At 37.0% G+C, this 16202-nt stretch overlaps 1 protein-coding gene across 5 annotated transcripts in view; it reads left to right on the plus strand.

Annotated features, from left to right (window-relative positions):
- The window catches only part of LOC131029433 (allantoinase), a 275629-nt gene that overhangs the window by 113846 nt on the left and 145581 nt on the right, over window positions 1–16202 (plus strand). For all 5 annotated transcript variants that reach the window (XR_009102774.2, XR_009102775.2, XM_057959908.2 and 2 more), the window contains exons 3-8: window positions 10335–10455; window positions 10795–10868; window positions 11627–11703; window positions 12324–12360; window positions 12576–12661; window positions 13180–13239. Coding sequence is in view for 3 of the 5 variants with exons in the window: in XM_057959908.2 (XP_057815891.1) it covers window positions 10335–10455; window positions 10795–10868; window positions 11627–11703; window positions 12324–12360; window positions 12576–12661; window positions 13180–13239 (455 nt within the window). In the remaining 2 variants the exon portion in view is untranslated. The remainder of the gene's footprint in view (window positions 1–10334; window positions 10456–10794; window positions 10869–11626; window positions 11704–12323; window positions 12361–12575; window positions 12662–13179; window positions 13240–16202) is intronic.

The following is a 16202-nucleotide window of genomic DNA, read 5'->3' on the forward strand; positions in this document are numbered from 1 at the left end:
ATGGATATACGAATTCCACCATTAATCAATCGCATTTCCTCCATTCATCTAATCATCTACCATCTAGGATTGAAGACTCAACAAGAAACCATGCAAATTGCAAGAAACGACACACTTCACCATTACTTCAATGAAAACGGAGTTTGTTTACAATCAATGGCAACAATTTCTTGCCTTGTCCTCCTATTCTACTCTAATTGCTTCCAACTATTCTCTAACTATTATTTACATACTATCTCTAACAATTGCTAATTAACCTTTACAAATGAAATGCCTGGGCTTATATAGTGCCCACAATACAATTTGATGGCTTAGATCAATTCAAGATCAATGGCCAAGATTTTACAATGGAAACCCTAATTAGGGTTTGTTACAACCATTACATAACATTTAATGCTTGACCAATGACAAAATTGTATTGCCTGGACACATGTCCCTTCTAGAAAAATCGACCAATGGATAGTCGGGGTAGGTACATCGGAGTTTGTGCCACCTTCCATGAGTTAAGTACATTGAATCTGGACATGCTGAGATGGACCTCACTGATTGGAGACGTGACGACTAGGATGCCACCTCATCTGACACTTGTAACTTTGGTAAATATTCAACTTGTTGTTGAGAAGCTTGCTTTAATTAATTCATCTGGAATTATTTGCTTCTTCAAAGAGCCCTTGTTCTAACTCCTTGTGTCCTTGATGTGCAGGATGATGATGTACCTCGCCTTGGAACGTTGGATTGAAAGAGGTTGCCCATGTCCTTACTTGATCGTCCTGGCGAAGACCGTCCTGGATTCGGCTTGATTTTCCTTGAAGAGATCTCCATTTGATGCCTACACAACATTTCAAAATTAGGAACATGATTTTGCAACAAATAGCATAGATTAAATTAATTTTCAGGAAACTTCATAATAAATCCTTGAGTTATTATTTCCTAAAAAACAATTGGGCTAATACAATTCAAAATTCAAAATTCAAGCTTAAGGCAATGACGATCAAAATTCGAAATTAAAACAAGAGATCTTGCCATACCTCACTTAAGAGCTTAACTCTAAAATGCAAAATGAGGAAAATCGCCTAGGCAAAATTTGAAATTAGATGACTTTGACAGGATCTTCAATGTCCTTGGCAAGTTTGCCTAACTTGAAACTCGAACTCTTTTGATAATGCTTGCACCTGCCCTTTGAAATTCGCTCCTCCTCTTGTAAGATACTTTCGCACTTCCTTTGTATACTCCAAATCGCATTTCTCCTTTGTCTTCCTCAAATCGCATGTAAGAGATGAAAATGATGATGTGAAAATGAAGATTTTCACCCTCCCTTTATAGCGCTCATACCTCTTACCACCATATAGGCCGACTTGTGTAAAAATAAGGCAATTTAAATGATTTTTAAAACAAATAACAAAGGCCGACCTCTAAAATGCCAAGCGCTCCCTTTTGATTTTTATTAAATTAATAATTAATTATTAAATGCCTTTATTTTTAATTAATAAATTTTGATTTTTTACAAAGGCAAAAATAATTAATAAATACATACCATGCGCTATTTAAATGCTTTTAATTAAAGATCGATTTTTTTTTAGCATTTAAATAAATTCAAAAAATGTGTTTGAGCGCCAAATTTTGAAGATGAAGGATACGTACCTCATCGCCCTGGTCCCTGACTGAGGGACAGGATCGATCCATTACCTTGGTCATGATCCTTGCATATTTTACGTCCAAGGTCTTCATTTCTACGTTGAATTTGCCATTTTCCTTGGGATCTTCGAACTTGATTGACTTATCCTTGCGATTGAATGTCCTTTTGTGGTGATATCGCCCTAGTCCCTTGAAGAGGGACAGGAGCGATCCATGTGTTCTAGCTAGAATTTGCCATCTTTCAACCTTTGTTCCTCGTTCATTATCTTTCAAATGGCGTCCTCGATCTTGCCCACCCTTGCATTGTCTTGATTTTGAAGGAGCATAAGTGTTTTAATAGAAATCGCTTTGGTCCTTGTCCAAAGGACAGGAGCGATATGAGCTTCTTAGCATGTTTGACAATGTTTGGACGTTCGAAACTTTGGCATGTGATCTTCAAAAAACGCCTTGGACCTTGTATAACCTTTTGAAGTCTTGACTTGGTATGAACTTGAAGCAAAACGAAGAGTCCAAAGCAAATCGCCCTGGTCCCTTGGAGAGGGACAGGAGCGATATGGTCTCCATGTTCAATTTGATGATCATTTTACGTTCAAAATCTTTGTGTGTCGTCTTCAAAAGACACCATAGACCCTCTAAGACCTTGCAAAACTTTGACCTTACGTAAACCTTGCATGAGTTGGCCAATATATCTAATATCGCTCTGGTCCCTTCCTGAGGGACAGGAGCGAACTTCATGATTTTGAGCTTGTCATTGCCTCGTTCAACTTGTCATCGCTATCATTGTGCAAAATAAAGTTCCTTGATCCTTCGTGATCACTTGATGCTCTGATAAACTTTCAAATTTTATGCCTTTATGCAAATTTCGCTCTGGTCCCTTCCTGAGGGACAGGAGCGAATTAGGATATTTGGTGCAAATCCTTCATCTTTGGCAATTTTGGATGCTTTGTGCTTGATTAGGACGCCTTAAAATGTCTTTGCCACCTCGTTCTTCACCTTGGAGTGTCTTAAATTTGGAGGAACGGCAATATAATCATCATATCGCTCTGGTCCCTTGGAGAGGGACAGGAGCGATCTTGGCTTTGTAGGCTTCATCTTGCTTTGGTAACTTCAAAAATTGTTTTCAACGGCTTCATTATACCTCCTTTCACTCATCTTTGGCTTGGAAATCTTTGTAACTTGGCAAGAAATTTGTCTAAAGTAAAAATCGCTCTGGTCCCTGCCTGAGGGACAGGAGCGAACTTGGGCATTTGAGTCCTTTGTTGATGTTTTATAATCTTCAATTCGTCTTCAACGGGTTCAATTGACCTCTTTCCTTGCCTTCAAACATAAAACTCGAGTGATCTTTGCCTAGTACATGCCCTATGAAGGATTTCGCTCTGGTCCCTTGGTGAGGGACACGAGCGAAATTTGACTTTTCGCACTCTCTATCAGGATAATTTTTATGGAATATAACATTTAAGTATAAGAATACTTTAAGTTATATTCCATATATACTTTCAGGATGTTTGAGAGTGGTTTCAGACCTCCAGGAGTTATATTGCAAAATCTAGTTTTTGGAGGTTTTTTCAGTTTCCAGACTTAGTCAAATTCAGGATCAGGGCATTCTAGACTTAGCCAAATTTCAGGATCAGGACCTTACTCAAGCCGGACTTGCTATCCTATGTGATCCCCTGGGCAACGTTCAAAATGCAAAGGCTAGCTAACAAAACCCTAAAAAACCTAAAGAACAAACCCTAAAAAGCAAAAAAAACATGGGTCCCCATTTGCAATGGGGCGATGTGTGAAAACGTCACAACAGCTAGAAACATGCCCATCATCATAGGCTGCAGCCATCGCTGAGAAAGAACTGGCCTAGTATCCCTTCTATCAATACAAGGCAAGAAAAGATTTCTATCCATTCCATAGGATAAAGAAGATCGAAGGGACAACGTTTGAGCACAGACTGGATCTAGAAGACTACTGGGCTAATGCAGCCGATAGTTTCGAGATCCGAAAGAGGTTCTGGTCAAGAATTCCTTTGAGTATGGTGAGAGCAACGAAAGTATTCAGAGTTGCTGATCAGGTAGAAGAAAGCCTAGAACTTCAGCAGCCGGGCTTTGAAAAGATGAAGAATGAACCCTTAGTCTTAATAGATTGGACAGAGGGAGAGAAATTGGATCTAGCAGACCTCATGAGGTCGGTGGTTGAGTACTCAAGGTGGTGGGCATCTGAAAAGACAAAACAGTTGAAGGCCAAAGGTATGACTTTGACTTATGAATTAATGGGAGTAGATGATACTTTATCCGTCGACCTTTGTACCTCCGCCGGTGATGCTCGAAATCCAGAAAGTGTTGGGTCTCGAAAGAGGAAGGAGTTGGGTGGAAACTCCACAAAGGTCGCAGGGAAAAGGGTTGTGGGTGAGAGAAGAGAATCCAGCGAATGTCACTCCATCCTAAGTGCTGCTTCCATTGCGCCTGATCAGAGTGCAATTGGGGAGCAAGAGATGAACATCTGTGTGATTGATGATGAAGTAAGAGTGCTTTCCCAGCCAGTTGAGGAAGTGGTGGAAAAGGTCTTCCGAAGTCCAGATAGGGGGCAAATTGAAGCACCTACAATCTTCTTCGATGGCATACCAACAAACCCAGGAGAGGCAGATGATGAGTTTGATCGGAACACTGTAGAACAATCAACCATTCCGGATTGGCTGAGAGCAAGGATAAAGGCCAAGGTTCCCAAGGAGGCCCACTCAACCGAGGAGGTCACCGCAGCATTCCTGGAGAAGGTGAATGAACCCGCTATAGCTAAACCGCCCAAACCAGCTAGGAAGTTTTCCCTGATTCAGAGAGATAGTGCCGGTTTCAAGACAGTCCAGATAGCGGTGCCCAAAGAAGGGAAGACTAGGGACAATGTCACCGCAGATGATTACAAGGTTACCACCATAGAGATGGGTAAGCCTACCTAGGACCAAGAGATCCAATATTTTGATGACTCTTGCAACGTTCTAAAGACGAGGCTGGCTCATGAAAAGAAAAAGAGGAAGAAAGTGGAAGAAGAGAACCAACAGTGGAAGAAGTATGTTCTCCATCTTACCAGCGCGCTCAACCATGAAGTCCCGGCTACTCCACCACAGCCTCTTCAACAGGGATCAATGAAGGACTATGATGATATGAAGGGCTCGTAAACTCAAGGAAAGGAATGGATTTCAGATGCTTTAGTGCGTGCTGACACCCTGGTAGAAAACTTAGTACTGGCACATGAGGCAACTTCTTTGTTGATTGATTGTATTCAGGACCTAGCATCTAATTGGGAAGAAGTGGATGAAATTCAGAATGAAATACTCCCTCACCTGAAGGTTATCCGAGGCATGTCAAAGAGGAGCTTAGTGGATGCAGGCATCATACAGACAGGAGACAGGTACGACTTTGGCACGTGGTACTATGCTTTGGTCTCTCGGATTGAGGTTCTGAAGAAATCCGAGACCAAGTGTTTTGAGACAAAGGCAAGTGTTAGAGAGATCCTGGGCAAGGTATTCCGTGTGGCGTCAGAGATCTGGAAGAAGGAAAGCCTAAGGGAGAAGCATTTACAAGCAGAGAACCTGAGAGCCAAGATTCAGGCGAGCTTCTTCCGAGATTCAGGGATGATTGACAAAAGCAATCTTTCGAAGATTGCAAACTTCCTCTCCATCGATGACAACTTCCTCACCCAAGCAGTGGAGTGGGAAGGCATCCTTGCCACATGCGCCGACGATGTGGACCTCATCGACTTCCAGATTGGTGGTTTGCCAAGTGTCACCATGGAGGAGGTCAAGCTCATTGTGTCTAGATACGTTGAATCTCTGAAAGAGGAAAGTGGCCACTCACCTTAGTAAAATTAGCAGCTGCGCCACTTGTCTCTCTTTCATTTGTTTAAACTGATAGTATTTCGGGAAACCCTAATTAGGGTTTAGGACTTTCAATCTTGGCCCTTGATCACTGTTTGATCTCGGCCATTCATTTATTTTTGAGAAACTATATAAGGTTGCCTCCTCTCATTTAAAAAGGGTGAGGTTTTTGATGTATTGTTGCTTAAGGTCATTTCCAGATAATATATTGCACGTGCGCTGCTTTGTAATCTCTATTATTTGAATGATTTGCATGGTTTCAATTGCCTCAACACTTAGTTAGAATTAATTTAGATTTGCTTTCATTGTTTTTAATTTGAATGAAGGATTTGATAAGTGTCAATTGATGGTGTATTTCCTCTCATACTTTTGGGAAATGGATGATTTCCATTCTACCGTGCAAAGTTAGTCTGAGCCCATCCCTTGTGCATCCCAACATCTCGATCATAAGCACAACCCATTGAAGATTGCACCGGCCTTGTGTAGTTGTCCCTAGTGTGGCGAAGCAAGGTTTGGTTTCTCGAAAGCACCCAGTTGATACCGTCTCCGAAATTCATAGGATTAGATTAGCCTTCCTAAACCCTATCTCTTTTTCCCTTTCTTTTGAAAGTCTAAATCCTAGAAAATTCCCCAAAAAAAGAAGAGCCTAAAATTGCTAAATCCATCTAAGTCCAGCAGTTCAAGATACTTGTCAAACGTAAGTCCCCCTTGAAATTTCAACATACACTACCCAAGAAGCTATTCCACTAAAGTCGCTTGTTCGCACATATAGACCTTGGAATCAGTAGTGATTTTTCAGGAGAGGATAGAATACCTTCGGGTATCCTATCCTAATGTTTGGTAGATGATAAAACAGACACCAATAGAAACATAGAAACCATGCAACATGTTGAAACTCATACAAAATTCCACCATATCTTCAATGAAAATCATATGTTTATTCCAACATAGCTCTGGCAACAATTTCTTGTCCACTCCTAATACTACTGCTATTCTCTAACTATCAACTATTAACCTTTACAAATGAGAAGGAAAAGCCTTATATAGAGGTCCTGATTACAAATGAATGGCCCAGATTGATTTGAAATCAATGGCCAAGATAATTCTAAGAAACCCTAATTGGGTTAGTTACAACAACCACCACTTCAATTGAATGTTTGACCAATGATACAATTACACAACATTGGACACATGTCCCTTTATAGAACAAACCAATGAGAAGTAAGGTAAGGTATATTAAATAATATTCAAATGCGACTCCACATGCCACTTGTTCCTCTTGGAATGAGTTAGGCTCAATGTACTTGGACATGTTGAAGTGGCACCACTTGATTGGTTGAGAATGGTTAGGCACTACATCAGTGTTGATATCTCTCAATACTCAACATCATCATCTTTTCCTATGACTGATTGTGATTACTCATATTCCCAAATTGCATCATCTTGATCAAGTCTCTAACTTTGATTACCTCTTCTGAAACTATCTTTTCCTCCTTGATCACTTTTCACTTTTTCTATCTTCTCATTCGGGAATTTTTCTTCTTGTGATGCATTTCCAACTTTCAACCTTGGAATCTTTCACCTTGAATGTTCTTGACCTTGATTCTTTGATGTAGAATATCCGATGCTGCCATTATTCCTTTCATGTTGCAATTGCTTTCTTCCTTCATGCTGATGAAGTAGTATTCTTCTTGTTTTGTCTTGGAATGAACCCTTGATGCTATTCAATCTTATAGCTGCTCTTCATTCGTGAAGTCCAAATCTTCATGTTTCTCTTCGTGTATTAGACCTGAACCTTGACCTCTCGATGTTGCCTCCCTCTTCATGTTGGAAATCCTTGATCTTGAAAGTCCTTGTCATAGTTGAATCCTTCATCATCTTTGATCCATTTCCTTGCGTTGAATATGTTAACCTTGTCCTTTGCACTTGCAGAATGTGAAATGAATTGTATCCCAAAATTAAATCAATAAATCACAAAATTCACTTCTCAAAGCCCTTCTAAAATCTGGAAATGACTTGGAAAACCTTGAAAATCACTCTCAAACACCTTCACTCCAGGTCTGGAAATGATTTTCCCACTTAGAAAACAATTTTCAGGTCTGGAAATGCAAGTCTCAGGTCTGATCTGTACGTAAATTTCCTTGTGACCTGCCTTGTAACTCGCCTCCCTTAGAATCTAGTCCAATTTCTCTATAAAATTTGCTCTTACTCTGCTGGTAATCGCCTTAATTTGCACCTGATCTGCTCTGTATTTACCTTAATTTCGAATTGGATTGATGTGGAAATGAATTGTTTTCATCTTTCATATATAGGCATTTCATATTTGAGTTGCACATTCCCCTTTCAAGGCCGACCTAGGTGGTATTTTAACATGTTTTCAATGTGCAACCTCGAACTTATTCTATCCTCATTCAGGTCGGCTCCTTGCTACGTCTTTCTTTGCATTTGAAATTGATTTTCAAAGGGAATTTATTGTTTTTCCAGGTCAGGTCGGCCCTCCTTGATGTTGCATTTGACCTTGCTTGAATAAATATAAATGTAAGTTGAGCAATCCATTCTCCTTTACACCTCACACTTGCATATGCATTATTTGTGCTCTGCGAATTCACACTTCTCCTAGGTCTGCTCTTGATTCGCATTTGATTTGTGAATGATGAAGATTGATTGAATTTGACCTCTTATATATATACTTCATCTCTAGGAATTTCACTCCTCCACTAGCCAGACTTGCTTATGATAATTCAATATTGCCAATATCCCTTGGAGGCTGATTTAATCATCGTTATTTCCATTGTTGCTCACCCTTAAGGGAGACCGGCCTGACTCTCTACTCTCTAGGAAAGCGCATTTGAGACACTGAGAGGAAATTTCCTTCAAGGGAGTGCATTTCCAAGGTGGTGAAGGAATTTCTTGGTCGGTATATCTTATGGAACAAGAAATTTGCAATTTTTTGAGTGCAATTCTACCCTTGGGTACAATTTAGAAAGGGGGAAGGAATTTCTAACTTGGGTGCAATCTCATGCATGAAAGGAATTTTTTCTTCCTTGAGTACATTTCCACACCTCCTAGGAAATGAGATGGGCGGGATTTCATGATTGGAAGGAAATTTTGAGGGTGCAATTTCATGTACGAGGAAGGAAAACTTGAATGCATTTCAATATTTGAGGAAGGAAATCTTGAATGGATTTCCAATTAGGAAAGGAAATTGCAATGGGTGCACTTTCTTATAGAAAAGGAAATGGAAATTAAGAACGCGTTTCCACTTAGGAGTGGAAATCTTCATGTTGTGAAATAGAAATCTACATCTTTTGAAGGAAATTTCTTGCCTTTGATGACTTGGAAGGAAATTCCTTGATTCTTTACCCTTGAAATTTCACCTTTTGAATTTAGGAATTTTCCTTAATTTTCTCTCTTGTCAAGGTTGGAAAATCTGACCTTGACAAGGAATTTTCCTCATCTAAGTATCACATTCCTTGGAAATATTTCCTCATTTTTCCATACTTAACATTTTCCTCATTTCACTTTCCTGATAACTTGTCCCGCCATCATTTCTTTCTCTTGACAACATCTCTTGCACTTTGTCAAGTGAACATTATGAATTCCCTCAGGATCTTGCTCCACACTTCCTCATCCTGAAGGTCGCCTATCCATAGATGTCAGACTTAGGCTTCCAATTAGGGATTACCCCTGGTCTTGAATTTGAACAACTTCCATTTTCATTCCCTGGAACAATTGCACATTTCCAAGCTCAAGCAAGGAAATTTCCTAGTCTAGATGGTGGATTGCACATTCAGTCCCTATCTGGACTTGGAATTCCTGACTCAACTTACCTTTTCCTGACCTAAGACTTAGTGAATTTCTTGATTTGATCTATCCAATTCCAAGGACAAAGTTTTGCACTCTAAGTCATTTTAGGGGTTGCTCAACATTCATTTTGGACTGACAAAACATCACCCTCCTTAAGAGCTAGGAGGCAAAACTATTGCCAAGCTATGCAAACTAAGCAAAAACGACTATGCTAACAAGCAAAAAAGAGGGTGTCTCCATTTGCTATGGGCCGATGTGTGAAAGCATCACAACAGTTGGTATGAAAGCTGCCCAAACTTGTAGGGAAAAGGTTGAAGATGCAAATGCACATTGCTTAAATTGGGAGTATCATTTGAAAGCAAATAGAATGTCATATAGTAACTAATAAGGTACAGACCCATTACTTTCCGAGTAAATTACAAGGGTATTCCATATAGTGGTATTCTCAACTTAATAAAGAAACAAAAAAGTCACCAGTGCAAATAAAAACAGAATTTGAGATGTCATCTGAATTTTTTCACTTGTATGGCTCCTAATGGCCTGAAACATTGATGATTTCTGGGTGTTCATGTATTGACTAAGCCTTTTATGTTATTCTAATTCATTTCGTCCACTTTGATTGACCTCCAAATTCTATATGGCTGTCTGAATAGTATTTTACTTTGTTTAAATTATCAAACCACGCATACCACCTAATTTATATGAAGCATTAGATCCGTTATTTGTTTACTATGTCATTCTGGAGTGAGCTTTCATCTTATTTCTTGGGCTTGCTCGTCTTATTGTAGTTTCATCTCTCTTCATTTGCAGAGTTTATTGCTTACTCTGAATTTGTTTCTGAACCATAAAGCTACAAAACTCTGATAGATTATTGTCATGATTTCCTTACATTTGAAGCCTATTTTTAAATTGGGTTCTGTCTTGCTAAAAGTAAAGTATGCTTGGAAATGTAGAGTTCATTATAAGCATTGACACTCGCAAATATAGAAGTATGTTAAGTATTTTACGGGAACTTTGTTTAACTTTTTTCCAGTGGAGATCAGTGAAGGACATATTGTGTCTGTTGTCAATCAAAATAAGGCACCAAAGAAAACAAAGGGAGTACATGTGATTGACTATGGAAATGCTGTTATCATGCCAGGCCTTGTTGATGTGTAAGTTAACTAAAAGGTTAAAATTACTTGGATATATATTTTTTTTCTATTGAAAGAACATCTGACTGCAACTCTTGTCTAGATTGAAAGATGATGGGAACGTATATTACATTCCTCATTCATCTTTTGATTTTTCTATGTACAGTTAATAGTAAGCTATTTACTGTTATTTGTAAGCTATAAACCAGTTAATATTCTTGTCTTTTATCCTTTGCCAGATGGAAGAGCACTATCATTTATTAATTTTCTTACTTTGTAGGTTTTCAGAAATGATACATTTTATTTTTCAAAGTAATGTGGGTAAAAATGCAAAATTGTTTCATTCTCTTCATAATGTAGGCACGTGCATTTGAATGAACCTGGAAGAGTCGAATGGGAAGGATTTGTGACAGGAACCAAGGCAGCCGCTGCAGGCAGGTCTTTTATTGGTTATTATTGTCATTGTTTTTATTTTTGACATTTGTGAGCAAATAATGCCTAGTGTAGGTAATGATTATTTTGGAGAGTAGTTGCAAAATAATTTTTTTGCATGTATATCAGAGTAAGGTTTAATATAGTTTCTTACTCAGATGCACATAATTTTGGGCAAATTTTCAACATTATTTAGACTTAGGACCTGGATTTGGTGGATATAGATAAAAGTCTTACTTTAACAAGTATTATACTTTAGATTCTATTAGAAGGAGATTAATCAAAGATTTTATTAGATGTGATCAAATAAAGAAATTTCTTGAAAGATTTACTAGATATCATTGGTCTGAAAGTTGGATCACACCATTGAGAAAGAGATGCAACATTTCCAAGTGTTATGTAGCTTCATTTTACATTCTCAAAAGAAGAAATAAATTATATTGATTTTCATAAACAACAGAAGTGGGTCATGGAACTTAAAAATATTTGTCATTTCTTCTAAGAAGAAATTCTAAGAGTTCTCTGGACAGATTAATAACAAGAAAATAAATTGTTATATTTGTCATTTCAATCTAAGAATACAGTAAATGAGGTTGATATTCTTTTTTCCATGATTGATTTGTAATAGATTTTCTTTTACAAATAAAATGGAATGAAAACGTTTTTCTAGTGAATGAACGTCCTGTACAATAATAGCTTGTAGGATGTTCTATGGATAATATTTTGAGGGCTTATATTGACAGAAGTACTACTTGCCCAGGGGGTTTCACAACACTTATTGATATGCCCCTTAACAGTGTCCCTACAACTACAAGCAAAGAAGCTTTTGATATGAAGGTCTGTTCATTCTATTGCCTTTTCTTTCTCTTAAGAATTATGAACCTTTGCTATATGTTTCTTTTTTGAAGAATGTAAATTAGATTATATTATAATGTAGCAGTAGGATATTACCTGCATTTAATAAAAACATTGTTGACCATCAAATCTACTAATTAACATGCAAATTGCTAAAGCAGAAATCACTGACCACAAAATATGTCCTACTTCAGTCATTTGTGAACTTTAATATGGTTTCTTTATTTATTTTAATTTATCGAAATATATGATATACCTATTATTTGAGTTAAAAATGGTATACAACTTAAACAAAAGTTAACATGTAAAGTTTTTAGCTATATTAGTCCAGATCCTAAATAATATTGTTACATGGTTTTTGGATAATTAATTACGAAGCTTATACAGCATGTGCTACTCTGCTTTCAATTGGTGTCTTGCTTAATTGAATAGCCTATGGAGTTCAACTTCATGTTTAGCTGTGATAAATTTGCATAGTAAATAAGCTTGTGTACTGTGGGTGGAGTTATGAAAATATGAATTAGTTTGAAGTTTATTGTCTTTCTTGTAAAGTGGTACAGATGGTTTGGTTGATTGACATTAGTTGACATATTTGGTATCAGGTAGATGCTGCAAAGGGGAGGCTTTTTGTTGATGTTGGTAGTAACTGTTCGCTTCAGCTTTGTATTGCTGTTGATGGAAATATATATGATACAAATAATCATAGGCCCATGTTTTTTTCGGTCTAGCATTTTAAAGATGAGGAACTAGTATTTCTACAATAATTTGCTTCAGTGGTTCTTATGTTTCTTATATTATTCTTACATTTGCATCACAATTATAAATCTTTGTCTATTCACTTGGATTATGTGAAGGTTTCTGGGGAGGTTTAGTGCCAGAGAATGCTTTTAACAATACTGCTATTGATGAACTTTTGCAAGCAGGTGCTCTTGGATTGAAGGTTAGTTATATGTCATGTTTCATCTGAATTACATGATTCCTTCTCTGAAAAGTAATCATACGAAAATAATAAATGGGTCAAATAAAATGTGCAACTGTGGTGCATCAGCAAAGAAGAAAATCTTTTGAATAAGAAATGGGAAGATATACTTGAATCATCATTGTGGATTTTGGCATCCTTGACTATTTATTGTTTCTAATGTTGAATGTGGTACAATAAAGACAAAAAACATGTTGAATGTGTCCTACTTTAGTCTCATGTTGATGCTCAAATGAGCAGAATATATATAAATGATTAGCAATATTTAAAAAAAACAAGATTCTAACTGCCTCTATTTGCATCTAATTTAATGCTATATGGAGCTTTTGTGTGCATTTTTGTATTGATGTTTTTTCTTTTAGTTGATTTTCTAGAATTTCCTTACAAGTTACATCGTATACATTTATAGAAGTGCATGCATGGATATCTTCTATCAGTGTAAATGGATTGTAACTGACAAATTCTATGTAATTGTGAAGTCTTTCATGTGTCCATCAGGGATCAATGACTTTGGACAGACAAATGCAAGCCATATCAAGGTCTGAATCTGTACATTCCTCTTGATTCCTGTTGCATAAAGGATTGTAATATCAAGGGTTGGTTCTATTAGAATAAGGTGAAAGATGAGCTCAAAATTTCAAGTGGCTCTTTGGCCTCTCTTATATTATAGTATTTATCTATTCTCTGGGTGCTTTCTACACATTAACTTTGTAGTTTCTTGTGATATATAATTAAATCTGAGCGTAATTTTTCCTCCTTTCTTGCCATCTTTGAGGAATGTGTGAGCGCACTTATTCGCTTTGGGAACAATGTGATCTTCTATACAATGTTTCTGATCTACAAAGTACAAAATACAAAGTGCAAAAATAATGTGTTTCAGTATGAAATTAGTAAATACAAGTTATATGATGATAAACAGAAGAAAATTCAAATCCAGCTGCTGTTGCTTCTAGAGTTCATACTTTTGAATCTATTTGTGTATTTTGAATTAATAAACAAGCATTCATGCTTGATTTTGCATCTAGCTCCTTGATAATTTATCTGCCTTATATGCTTTTTGGTGGACCGTGGATGCTTGTACTTATGAAATGGAACGCCAGCATACGATACTTTATTATATTTGCAATTTTATTTTTCTTTTGCTAATTTACTTGATCATATCTTAGTATTTTTTACTTTCTCTATCCAACACAACAAATTATACTTGTCATAAATGTAAGTTGTATCTATAAGTAGTGTGGGAGTAGGTTGTAAAATGTGTAACAACATATTTCTTGTACAAACAAAAAATACAGCCTTTTTGGAGGTTCAATGTTCTGCATACGAATCTGAAATTAATGATAGTTTTTGGAATTTATTTTTGCTGATAATATTATTTTTTTGCAACCAGATACTCTACATAGTTACTTAAGTAGCAAATTTGACAATAAAAAACACTTTTCACTGAATTTATGCAAACCACTTTTCTCAACTTCTGTGGAAATTACCTTGTAATGGGTTCTATAATTTTTTAGTGAGAGACCTTGAGGTATGAAACCCAACCTTCAAATGCTCTTTATTTGTTTGAAATTTGAATGAACACAATAAAATTTGATCCAAATCAGGTATTTGTAGTGCATGTAATTCTACATAGTTTTCTATCTGGTAGCTTCATATGAGTATATTCTTGCCCTTGTATACTAGGTGTTCGCACCTGGCCCATTTAGTATCTGTAATACGTCACCTATGGCAATTCGTGCAACTTAATACTGGGCATGCAACAATGAATCTAGGAAGAGACTTGTAGATATCTTTCAGCAAAAAGATCCTATTTGCTGACTAAGAGAGAAAAAACAATTATACAAAGTAAGAAAGGTGAGAATAAATTCACTTCCCTTTCAAAATCAATCCAATACAGTTCTTGAAGACCACTTACCTTTTAACTCTGAAAAATTTGTTAATTAGCAATTGAAGTTTTGAGAAAGCTATGTTGGATGCTTTCTTGGTCCTAATGTTCAGGTTTTAACTTCTCAATCAATAATCAGAGGTGAATATAAGATGATTCAGAATGACATTCAGGAATAGATGAGTTTAAGAGATTGCAGTCAGTTATGTTTTTCATGTGAATACGCATTTCTGTTATGCTTGGCCATTATGATTTGAAATTTGAAAAGTACATATTAAAAATTTGAGAAACCCTATCTAATCTAATAGTTGCAAACTAAAGTCACAAGGTTCAATTATTATGGAAGAAATTTGAAATTCCAAAAAACTAATTTCAATCTAAAAAAATTGTTTCAAATTGCCCATTAGATTTTAATAATAGCAACTTCAAAACTTTTGTTTTTTTTCTTGTTTGTTAGTTATTTGCCATCTACATTTCATCTTGTTTAATGCCAACATTTAGCTATTAACAAAACTCAACAAAAAGAACACAACCAACAATTTTTTTTGTTTGAAACGAAAAGTGCTACACGATGGTAATGTGATACACAAACATGTTGCCATGTGTGACACTACATGATATTGCCTGTTGTCATTTTTATGACATCCTTGGTCCATTAGTAAGAATCGATTAGAGATATGTTCCATGGACCAACGCTGCCCCAGTTGATCAAGGACAAGGCCAATGGTCATGAAGTGTTAAGTGTTGTCTTGTCGAGAGCCAAGTTCCCAAGCCTTTTGAAACCCGGAACCCCAGAATTCCAAAATTCCAAGTTCCCAAGCCTATTGAAACCTGGAATCCTGGAATCTTGAAATTCCAAGTTCCCAGCCTTTTGAACCTCAGAATCCCGAAATTCCAAGTTCCCAAGACTTTTGAAACCCGAAACCGTAGAATCCTGCAATTCCAAGTTCCCAAGCCTTTGAAACCCAAAACTTTGGAATCCTGAAATTCCAAGTTCCCAAGCCTTTTGAAACCTAGAACCTCGAAATCCCGAAATTCCAACTTCCCAAGCCTTTTAAAACCCGGAACCCTGGAATCCCTAAATTCCTAGGTTCTCGACTCCTCTCCCCTTGTGATAGGACCCGACTTCCGACTTACAACTGTTAGTTGAAAATTTTGTAAACTTGGGGAGGCATGCAAAATTGTGGTTTCAGCCACAGCGTGTGAGTTAAAAACTCTCCTAATTCTAAGGGAAGGCTCCCCCTTTTCTACTATTACAAATTAAATATGATATATAAGCACTAATCTAACTTGGGTGGGACAACATCCTTTCCCTGTTTGGTATCACAATGTGATTGCACAGGATTTCCAATTTGACTTGATCCATTTCATGCCAAATTCTCAAATCTCTTTCTGTAGATTCTAGACTTTTCTTAAAAGCTTCTAAAGTCCGGTTCAATTTTATCTTTGCTGCCCTTACATTGCCTATCATCAATAAGGCTTTCTTTACCACTTGAGCACTTTGATTTGCTAGTTGATCTACCCAAGAATCAATAGCTTTGGCTTTTTGAGCAGCTTTCTCAACTTGTTTGATGGACTCTTTGGAAGTAGAGGAAATCAAGGGAGCAACCTTTTTTG

The sequence above is a fragment of the Cryptomeria japonica genome, chromosome 4 (assembly GCF_030272615.1).
Source record: "Cryptomeria japonica chromosome 4, Sugi_1.0, whole genome shotgun sequence".
Lineage (NCBI taxonomy): Eukaryota > Viridiplantae > Streptophyta > Pinopsida > Cupressales > Cupressaceae > Cryptomeria > Cryptomeria japonica.